Here is an 11,759-nt window from a genome sequence, read left to right as displayed (position 1 = left end):
AGATATTTTAAATGTTTTTAAATAAGTAAACGTAATAAATTATCATAATACCTAAATTTATAATATTAAATACATTTACTTATTTTTAAAAAGATATTATAATTTCATTAATAAATGTAATAAATTATTATACATTTTTTATATATTAAATTGTACAATACATAAATTTATACTTAAATTATGCACTTAAAATAATTTACATTTTCGATAATTTAATAATTTAAATGTAATAAATTATAAGACAGTTAATGTAAAATAAATATTTGTATAAATTAACAAATATTTATATAAAAAATAATTTTAATTAAAATATAATTATAATTAAGTAAATTAATGTATTTCTTAAATAAAATCTATTTATTTAGATATGTCTTGTATTTATTTCTTTGGCACAGTAGCTGATGTGTTTGGCAGTGACTCACCAGGTGACCAAACGTGCGCAGAGCCATTTCGGAGCCGATCTCTTCACCCATAGCAATGAGAGCGATGCCCAGCACCGCCACACCCTGCAGCAGCAGCATACCACAACAGAATGAGTGTCACTGACCGCTGAGACACACACACACACACACACACACACACACTCGCACGCACGCAAACACACTCAGTCTCAAACACTGACACACACTCATGCAGACACATGCACACTTTTCACACACTCTCACATGCACACACACACTTTTTCTCTGTCGCACACACACACACTCAGTCTCAAACACTGACACAAACACGCTCTCACACGGACTCACACACACACACACAGTCTCAAACAATCTCTGACACACACACACTATCACACGTACCCCCACACACATACACACACACACACAGTCTCAAACACTCTCTGACACACACACACTCAGTCTCAAACACTGACACAAATACACTCTCACACGGACTCACACACACACACACACACACTCAGTCTCAAACACTCTCTGACACACACACTATCACACGTACCCTCACACACACACACACACACTCAGTCTCAAACACTCTCTGACACACACACTATCACACGTACCCTCACACACACACACACACACTCAGTCTCAAACACTGACACAAACACGCTCTCACACGGACTCACACACACACTATCACACGTACCCTCACACACACACACACACTCAGTCTCAAACACTGACACAAACACGCTCTCACACGGACTCACACACACACTATCACACGTACCCTCACACACACACACACACTCAGTCTCAAACACTGACACAAACACGCTCTCACACGGACTCACACACACACTATCACACGTACCCTCACACACACACACACACTCAGTCTCAAACACTGACACAAACACGCTCTCACACGGACTCACACACACACTATCACACGTACCCTCACACACACACACACACTCAGTCTCAAACACTGACACAAACACGCTCTCACACGGACTCACACACACACTATCACACGTACCCTCACACACACACACACACTCAGTCTCAAACACTGACACAAACACGCTCTCACACGGACTCACACACACACTATCACACGTACCCTCACACACACACACACACTCAGTCTCAAACACTGACACAAACACACTCTCACACGGACTCACACACACACACACACACACTCAGTCTCAAACACTCTCTGACACACACACTATCACACGTACCCTCACACACACCACACACACTCAGTCTCAAACACTGACACAAACACGCTCTCACACGGGACTCACACACACACACACACACACACACACTATCACACGTACCCTCACACACACACACACACTCAAGTCTCAAACACTGACACAAACACACTCTCACACGGACTCACACACACACACACACACACTCAGTCTCAAACACTCTCTGACACACACACTATCACACGTACCCTCACACACACACACACACTCAGTCTCAAACACTGACACAAACACGCTCTCACACGGACTCACACACACACACACACACACACACACACACACACACACACTATCACACGTACCCTCACACACACACACACACTCAAGTCTCAAACACTGACACAAACACGCTCTCACACGGACTCACACACACACACACACAAACACACCCTCAGTCTCAAACACTCTCTGACACACACACTATCACACGTACCCTCACACACACACACACACTCAGTCTCAAACACTGACACAAACACGCTCTCACACGGACTCACACACACACACACACACACACACACACACACTCAGTCTCAAACACTGACACAAACACGCTCTCACACGGACTCACACACACACACACACAAACACACCCTCAGTCTCAAACACTCTGACACACACACACACTATCACACGTACCCTCACACACACACACTCAGTCTCAAACACTCTGACACACACACACACACACACACACTATCACACGTACCCTCACACACACACACTCAGTCTCAAACACTCTCTTACACACACGCTCACACACACACATACACACACACTCAGTCTCAAACACTCTCTGACACACACACTATTACACGTACCCTCACACACACACACACCTGATGGGAGCCCATATCGGCCGTGGTCTCCTTCTTATCTTTCTCTTTTTTGTCTTTCTTGTCTTTCTCGTCGTCTTTGTCCTTGTTGTCGTAGTGTTCGCTGCAGATGTGCAGCAGCTGCTGGACCTTCAGCACGTTACCAGAGCCTGAGACACAGAGGCACAGACGGTCACGCGTGTGTTTCACCTGAAGCGTGTGTGAGCTGAGAGATGCGCGACTCACCTGCGTATGCGCAGACGTCCACCAGCGTGTTGCTGAAGCTACGGAAGGGTTCGGGGACGACCTGAAGAGCTGCTAGAGTCGTCTCGATCGCCTCACCTTTACCTGCGTTCAACACATATATCAGTGGTTAGAAAATCTTAAAAGCTGTGTGCTGTGAAAATACACATATATATATTAGTGTTGTCACGATACCAAAATTATTGTTTCGATACGATACCTAGTCAAAAATTTCGATACGATACCTAGTCAAGAATTGCGATACGATACTTTTTCGATACTTTTCCTGTAAAGGGAAAATACATTCAGGTTTTTTTTTTTTTTAACTTGTTAGTGAGCCAAGCATGTAAATCTCCATCAGCAATCAGCCAAATCAGTTTAGTAAAGCCACTAATGCAGGCATCTCGCTCGCTGTAGTGTTTTTTTTGCTGCGTGTATAAGGAGAAAACACACAGACGTCTATAAGGAGGCACTGGAAGCGTGCGTTGCACACACCAACATGAAATACGTCTCTTACAAATCTGGAACGCAGTCATTCTTTGAAGAATCGATACTATTAAATTTAGGTATCGTGCCATTTTTAATTTTCGAGAATCGCGATACTTTTGAAGTATCGGTGCACCGTGCAACACTAATACATATATATATATATATCCATACTAAATTTGGTTTAACTTAAAGAAACTGATATATTATTATTTGATATATTTATTTATATATTGCACAGTAAAATGTAATAATCATACACTTTTTTTTTTTCAAAGCTAAAGATAACAATTTTTCAAAGGCGTTTTAATATAAACAGTGAACATAAAAAAAAGTTAGTTACGGTCTAAAATAAAAGCATGATTTTTTTTTTAGTTTGAAAATTAAAAAAATAAGACAAATATAAGTTTTGTAATTTTACAATACTAAAAAAAAAAAAAATAATAAATAAAAAAAAAAATAATAATAATATATATATATATATATATATTATTAAAATGCTCATTTTTAACTTTACAGTGAGATACTGCAAAATAAATATTTGTAACATTTTCTAATAAAAAAAAAATAAAATTCATAAAAACTATCTAAAACAGATTTTTTTTATCTCAATAAGCTATATTTCTGGTTAAAGGAAAAACATAACAAAACGTAATTTTTTAAAATAATAAATAATAATTTGCATTATTTTTATTTTATCTTTACATTAATATTTTGCCCAAACTGTGCCCTACAAACAAGCACAGCTAAACTGGAGCTTGAAGACAAAAAATAAAAACGAAAATAAATAAATAATAAAAACCCCAATAGCATTTTTTTAAAATTGCAATTCGATTATTTAATGCATGTACGGTGTTGTATTTTCTTGTTACCCAGATGGTTGAGTCCGAGGCCGAGGGGAAGCCAGCGAGCGAACGTGTCTTTGAGCTCCTGCTCGCTCTTCTCCATGATGGTCTGCAGGACGGTGGAAGTGACATCACCGTTACAGGAACCCACCGCGATCATCCCACACGCCAGCGCCGTCACTCCAGCCACCTGCAGAGAGACACACGGACTCGTCACACACACACACACACACACACACACACACAGAGACGTGCACACACACGCACACACACACAGAGACGTGCACACACACACACACGCACACACACACAGACGCACACAGACATACACACACACACACACACACAGAGACAGACACACACACACACAGACACACACACGCGCGCACGCGCACACACGCACCTCCATGCTGGATTTGGAGTCTCCCATGACAGGAAGCAGCAGAGAGAGAACATCCTCTCTGTTAGAGCCGGCGTACGCCAGACCCAACCTGCACACACACACACACACACACACAAGTTTCTTAAAACTACAATAGACACAGAAACTCAAGGTCTTCACTACGACCCACCGCAGAAATATCTCACTATTGTGTTGTATATCACTTATCTTTTAAAACATTTCATTAAGCGAAACAATTTAGCATCAATGTTTGAATTTAATCAGTAAAACGTATGATTATATAACTTTGTGCCTTTATTCATTCATTTGATTACAATTTTTAATCATCAATTTTAAATAAATAAAAACATTATTACGGTTAGATGTTTTATTGTTAAAATTGTTATTAATTAAATTGATTATGAATATTTAGTTAAACCTGTAAATTAACATTAAATGCATCAATGCAACATCTCAAATGCAGAAATGTTCATATAACCCACCAAAATAAAATTATATTAAATAAATAAAAAATCATACATATCTTTCTTATGAGTTTGGTTTAACTATTTTATATATTACAATATTGTACAGTAAAATATATTTCATAATAAATCATAACATTTATTAAAATAATTTTTTAAAGCAATAACACTTTTTTTTAATCCATATTTTGATTTAAACAGTAAACCTTAAGATGAAATAATGCATTTATTTGACCATTGTTTCCGATAATAAATTTAAATTAAATCATAAAAGACAAATTTCTGAAAAATAAAAAATTTCATCACGCCTTGTTACTGTTAAAATTCTAAGAAATTATTAGATCGTTAAACATTTCATTAATCAGATTAATATCATTTAATCCAGAATTCATTTTCAACATTTAATTTGCTAAAAACTATTGATAAACTCACTACAACCCACTATTAACAAAGTATGTTATTTAATAAATTATATAATAAATATAGGATTATATAATAAATTATATTAAATAAATTATAATATAATAAACTATATTAAAAACATTATATATAAACTCCCTTAGGAATAACTTGGGATTTCCTAGGGCCCTAAAAACGTCTAATTAGTTTGTAATTACCCAAAAATGGCTCCGATCCTCATGATGTTGCTGTTGTGTAAGACGTAATCAGACAGCAGCGCCAGAGCGGGGTCACACTCGTTACGAACGCCCGAGTTAACGATCCCACACGCCAGCAGCGCTCCGGACTGACACAAATAAAACAATTCAACAATTCAGACTTATCTATGAATAAAATAAATATACCCAGAGACTTAAGACTTAAGACTAGTGAAGCACAAGAAGTGAGCACACTAATGAGTGTGTGTGTGTGTCCGCACCTTGATGTAGTCCTCGGAGGAATACAGGTATTTATCGATCTGCGTCAGACCTCCGTCCACGTCCCACAGCAGAATCATCCCCAGAGACGCCGCTGCGCTGAGCATCCCTGCCACAAACACACATCTCATCAGATCAGCAGACTGATCTCGTCTCGCTGCACAGACGCGAGCCTGCTCTCACCGTGGTCCTTGTTCTTGTACAGCCATTTGTTCCCGTCGTCCGTGAGCAGTTTGTCCTGTCCGAACGCAGCGTTCACGAAGCCGTTGACGAAGGACGAGGCCAGATTCATGCGAGCGGAGTCCACCTGAGAGGCGCTGCTGCCGAAGCCTGAGAGAAACACACTCAGTGACACACATCTCACACACACACACACACACACAAGCTGAGGGGCTTACGGTTGTTCTCCAGGTGCGTTTTGTAAATGTCGTCTGGCACTTTCGGCTCCATGATGTCGAGCTGCAGACAAGACAATCAAAATGAAACATCAAACATCGACAAGAATTACTTTTACAATCTGATTATTCTTTCTATGCTAAAACAACACTTGATTTTCATAAAAATAAAAAATAAAAACAACAAAAAAAAAAAACACCACTGCTTTTCATGGAGAATTGTCAAACAAACATAAAATGACCCTCTAAGGACAAAATATATTAATTTTTTTCTCCACATCACATAAGCTAATGATTTTTTTCCTCCATTTGATCGAAGACAAAAAAATATTTGTGTGTGAGAGTGTGAAAGAGTGTGTGTGTGAGAGTGCACGCATGTGTGAGAGAGAGTGTGTGGGTGTGAGAGAGAGAGAGAGAGAGTGTGTGTGTGTGTGTGTGTGTGAGAGAGTGTGTGTGTGTGTGTGTGTGAGAAAGAGTGTTTGTGTGTGTGTGTGAGAGAGAGTGAGCGCGTGTGTGAGAGAAAGTGTGCGCGTGTGAGAGAGAGTGCGCGTGTGAGAGAGTGAGAGAGTGTGTGTGTGAGAGAGAGAGTGTGTGTGTGTGAGTGTGAGAGTGTGCGCGTGTGAGAGTGTGCGCGTGTGAGAGAGTGAGCGCGTATGAGAGAGTGAGAGAGTGAGTGTGCGTGTGTGAGAGTGCGCGTGTGCGTGTGAGAGTGAGTGTACGTGTGTTCGTGAGAGTGCGTGTGTGTGTGAGAGAGAGAGTGTGCGCGTGTGTGAGAGTGTGCGTGTGTGTGAGAGTGTGCGTGTGTGTGTGAGAGTGTGCACGTGTGAGAGAGAGTGAGAGAGTGTGTGTGAGAGAGAGTGAGAGAGTGTGTGAGAGAGAGTGTATGTGTGTTCTTGAGAGTGCGTGTGTGAGTGAGAGAGAGTGTGTGTGTGTGTGTGTGTGTGAGAGAGAGAGAGTGTGCGCGTGTGTGAGAGTGTGTGAGTGTGTGCGTGTGTGAGAGTGCGTGCGTGTGTGTGTGAGTGAGTGTGTGCGTGTGTGAGTGAGTGTGTGCGTGTGTGAGTGTGTGTTTGAGAGAGTGAGTGAATGAGTGTGTGTGTGTTTCATCACCTCTCTAGCGAGGGCAAGGAAGTTGCTGTTGAGCTGCACGTTGGACATGATCTCCGTCAGATCTTCATAATCCTCCACATCTTCATTGAGCTCCAGGAACATGCCGTGACGACCCAACATGTACGACATCTGCTTCTGAGTGACACTGAACACACACACACACACACACACAGTTACTATCCGTGTAATCCAGTTTGAGACTCAGCTTTAGTATTGTTCACGAGCATCATACATGTCCTTGCAGGAAGTAAAGATGTTCTCCACCAGCTCCACGTCATTGAGCATCAGCGCGAGCCTGAGGGCTTCTGGGTAACGGTTAAACTTGCGGAAGATGTTGAGCGCACATTTGAGCAGGGCCGAGTTCTCCGGCTCAGGGACGTAACTCACACAGCTGCAGACACAAACACAGATCAGAGCGGCACGACACACACACAGACCTGTGCTCAGATGCATTGTGGGTAACCGCGTCTCACCTGGTCAGGTACAGGCAGACCTTAGCGTAGGCGTTTTCATCGATGTACGCGTCCAGCATATCGAGCCGCTCGATCTCCATCAGGAGGTCACAGGCCTCGTGCTCGGCATTGTGGGCCATGTTATAGGGGACGATCTCTTTGACCAGCTTCAGCAGCACTTCCTGTTGAGCTTTATCCCCTTCCTCGATCTCCTGCCATTCTTTAGCCACCTCTCCGGCCAGATGCCTGAAACACACACTTCCTTCAGTTCGTGTTGGACATGAATTAATTCTAACACTTCGGAGGAACGATTCGTCAAAGGCACGTTTGTGAGGTTCCCAGAAATGCAAAAATGTAATTAAAATAAAACAGATCGCTGGTTTCAATTCTAATGCAGTGCTACTTTAGCATTATTTACATATTTTGTATTTTATTTGTATTATTTTATTTAAGTTAGAAGCCAAAACCACATTTTTGTATTTTTTTTTTGTAATTTACAAATATTTTCTATTAGCTTTTATCTTTATATATTTATATATCTGAGGTTAAATATATTATATTTAGAAAAATAGTTAACTTGTGTGTTATATTGTAAATAATTTTGTTGCATCTGCAAACCAATTATTTTTTAATTTTGACCAAAGCAACTTTACAAATTTTTGTTATAGAATTTATAGGGTTTATAAATATTTGAAACTGAAATTAAAAAATAAATGCTAATAAGAAATGTAAAAAAAAAAGACGAGCACATAATTACTGAAAACCACAAAGATATATGTAATAATTTAAGTAATTATTAGTTATATTTAAACTTTTTTCAGTTAAATGACAAACGTTTGAAATGTGTTTATATAATATTTATAATTTTTTAAACTTCTATTATATAATATCTATTTCTATATCTATCGATCTATCTATATATATCTATACATATATATATACATATGCACACAGAAAATAGACATATATACATTAAAATGACTGAAATGTAAAAAAAAAAAAAGAAGAAAAGAAAGTCATTTAAAATTTTTAGTCATTTTTTTACTCATTTTATTTCAGTTAGTGGCCAGGGAAACTTTTCTAATTTTTGTAATATAATTTTTTCATATTTAATATCCCAGGGAACACATGTTAGGAGAAAATTGTTAGACTGAATGCAATGTAAGTCGCTTTGGATAAAAGCGTCCGCTAAATGCATAAATTAAAATTTAATTCAATAAATAAATATGTTTAAAAATAGATGTATACACAATAAAATTTAGTAAAATGTAAAAGAAAAAAAAATTCTGTACCAATTCTATATCAGTTAGTTAGAGCCACTTTTCCAATTTTTGTTATAAAATTTATAAATATTTGGAACTGATATTAAAAATAAATGCTATTTAGAAATATGCAGAAAAAGCCTAATACAAATGACAAGAGCACATAATTACTGAAACTTAAATTATAATCAAAACAAAAAATTGAAACTTTAAATTTGCTGTAGTTTTAGTAATTTTAGTAGTTCTATTTAAACATTTCATTTAGTGGCCAAATAGGTCACATTTTTTTTAAAGTACTTAAATATAAAGCTAATTATATATATATATATATGTGAAAAAATAAAAATAATATTTTTTACCCTTTTTTATTTTTAGTACCAATTCTAATTCACTTACTGACCAATTTTTGCTTTTGTTTTTCAGCAAATATATTATCTTTTAATGCTTGTAACTGATTTGCAGTGGTTCCAGTGAGCAGGGCAGTGGGGTGATGGACGTACCGGACGTATTCGTGTCCCCACGAGGCCAGCTCCTCCTGGGAGCCCAGCAGACGGTGTTTCAGACACTCTCGCTCGCTGCTCATGGTCATAGCGAGGACAGACACCACGTCAGCGCAGAAGAGCTGTGAAACAGAGAGAGAGAGACGGTCACACGGCACACTGCACACGCTGTGCTCGCTCACGCTGTCTGACTGCACACCTTGTTCTCTCCCGGAGACATGTTCTGGTAGATCTCCTTGAGCTTGGCGTAATGCGGTCGCAGGAACTTGAGCGGTTTGGGCACCGAGGTCATGGAGGTCGTGGAGGAGCGGATCTGACGCCGCAGTTCTTCCAGAGCCGGACGATACAGAGACGTGTCCTTCTCCTGACAAACACACACAGCATCTTTCATCTCGGTGACATCCGGCGGGAAATAATCGCACAGGAGGAGAGTGCTTTTACAGAAGGGTTTGACTAAAATGGCCAATGACATTATTCATAAACCTTGTTTTTCATCAGTAACTAATTTCTTAAAAGTTATTATTTTTATGTTTTCATTTCAAGTATTTCGTTTTGTGCTTCTATCATTTTATTATTTCATTTAAGATATTTCTAAAGCGTTGTAATCTCTTTATTTCAAACTTATTTTCTTTCTTTTATCATTTTTAATATTTATTTTTATTTCAGATTTAGTCATTTTACTTTGACTTATTTCCTTTCTTTTATAAATTTGTATTATTTTAATGTTTCAAAATAGTTTAATTTTTTTTTTTTTCAGATTTAGTCATTTTCCTACAACTTTTATTAGGTTACCTATTATATAACCTATATTTTAAAATAACCTATTATTTTTATTTTAAATTATTTCTAAACAGCTTTGATTTATTTTTAAACAATTTTAGTACTTTAACTATTAGTATTTATTATTAATAACAGTATTGATTATTCATTATTTTGCATCAAGTAATTTCAGAAATTAAATTTGTAATTATTTTTTTTTTAAAAACGATTTTTATTATAATTATTTTATCCATCAAGATTTTATTTTATTTTATTGTGAAACATGGACTATTATGTCATTGGTAAACACTGTTTTGCATCAGCGAGCCATTTCATAAATTAATAATAATAGATCCATGATTATAAAACTTTAACTTACAGTGAGTCTCTCCACGAGCATCTCTAACTCCTCCTGAAGCTGTCTGTCCTCCTCTGACTGCAGAAACAACACATAACACTCATATAAAGAGTCATTTATAACATCACACACACATCTGAATGAATTTCTCCTCAGTGTTTAATAACTATATCCAGACATTCATTCAATACATCCCTGTGTTTACATATCTATAAGATACATATAGAGCACATAAACACCCATTGAGTTTCTGTAGGTCAGTTTATTCCGCATGTCGGTCGTATTAACGTCTCATAAACACATAATGTGTTGATAAATCAGGTTTAATAAGGGTAAAGGTTGTGTTTTGTGGCTGTGTTTGTGTGAAGGGCCTGCAGAGAGTGACTCAGGCGGAATCTGAACCGTCCCCAGCGCCCGTTTCTCTCGTTTCTTACCAGCTCCTGCTCTTCTTTCTTGTCTTTGTCTTTCCCCGTCGGTTGTTTGTCCTTGTCTTCTGTAATTTCCACCGGCTTTTTCTCCTTTTTCGCGGTTTCCTCCATTATTTTGTCTGCTGCTGTTTCTCTAAACGCGACTCACCACCGCTGACGCTTTTTCTTCTTCTGCGGCTGACGCGCGTGACCGCTACCAGCTCTCCAGCGCGTCACCGCCACCTCGCGGCGGTACATATATACACACGTTTGTTTTAGTGTAAAGTGTGTTCATCCCATAGGTGTAATGGTGTTTATTCTGTAGAAACTGTATATTCTATGTCCCTTCACCAACCCTACACCTAACCCTAACCCTCACAGGAAACTTTGTGCATTTTTACTTTCTCAAAAAAAACTCATTCTGTATGATTTATAAGCGTTTTGAAATATATTTAAAAGCTTCATTTTCAAATACAATATTCAGTAATTATTATTTTATGTTATTTGAAATTCATGTTTTTTTCAAAGTGGATTTTTATGTCTTAATATAGAGGCACAATTAACACACGAGTTTAGCAGAGCGGCTGGGTTTCTACACGCAGTGGCTCAAAGAGTTAATTGATGTTTTGTGTTTTATCAGGGAACAAGGGAATGTGCTTTAAAGCAGTTATTAGAGAGGCAGGCGGGTTTAA

The 11,759-nt window shown here is 38.2% G+C and overlaps 1 protein-coding gene across 1 annotated transcript in view; it reads right to left on the bottom strand.

Annotated features, from left to right (window-relative positions):
* LOC113058815 (26S proteasome non-ATPase regulatory subunit 2-like) overlaps nucleotides 1–11,317 on the bottom strand; it is a 15,845-nt gene extending 4,528 nt beyond the window's left edge. Inside the window, exons 1-16 of the mRNA XM_026227053.1 lie at nucleotides 11,095–11,317; nucleotides 10,682–10,738; nucleotides 9,743–9,907; nucleotides 9,544–9,665; nucleotides 7,803–8,027; nucleotides 7,562–7,720; nucleotides 7,330–7,474; nucleotides 6,226–6,286; nucleotides 6,011–6,157; nucleotides 5,830–5,936; nucleotides 5,570–5,697; nucleotides 4,489–4,576; nucleotides 4,113–4,275; nucleotides 2,758–2,859; nucleotides 2,536–2,681; nucleotides 423–506 (exon numbers count right to left, since the gene is read on the bottom strand). Of these exons, the coding sequence (XP_026082838.1) occupies nucleotides 423–506; nucleotides 2,536–2,681; nucleotides 2,758–2,859; nucleotides 4,113–4,275; nucleotides 4,489–4,576; nucleotides 5,570–5,697; nucleotides 5,830–5,936; nucleotides 6,011–6,157; nucleotides 6,226–6,286; nucleotides 7,330–7,474; nucleotides 7,562–7,720; nucleotides 7,803–8,027; nucleotides 9,544–9,665; nucleotides 9,743–9,907; nucleotides 10,682–10,738; nucleotides 11,095–11,199 (2,004 nt within the window). The 5' untranslated portion in view covers nucleotides 11,200–11,317. The remainder of the gene's footprint in view (nucleotides 1–422; nucleotides 507–2,535; nucleotides 2,682–2,757; nucleotides 2,860–4,112; nucleotides 4,276–4,488; nucleotides 4,577–5,569; nucleotides 5,698–5,829; nucleotides 5,937–6,010; nucleotides 6,158–6,225; nucleotides 6,287–7,329; nucleotides 7,475–7,561; nucleotides 7,721–7,802; nucleotides 8,028–9,543; nucleotides 9,666–9,742; nucleotides 9,908–10,681; nucleotides 10,739–11,094) is intronic.
* Nucleotides 11,318–11,759: the final 442 nt, after the last annotated feature.

The sequence above is a fragment of the Carassius auratus genome, chromosome 40, assembly GCF_003368295.1.
Source record: "Carassius auratus strain Wakin chromosome 40, ASM336829v1, whole genome shotgun sequence".
Classification (NCBI taxonomy): Eukaryota; Metazoa; Chordata; class Actinopteri; order Cypriniformes; family Cyprinidae; genus Carassius; species Carassius auratus.
The sequence above is the reverse complement of the archived record's forward strand: the minus strand, read 5'-3'. Positions and strand labels throughout refer to the sequence as shown.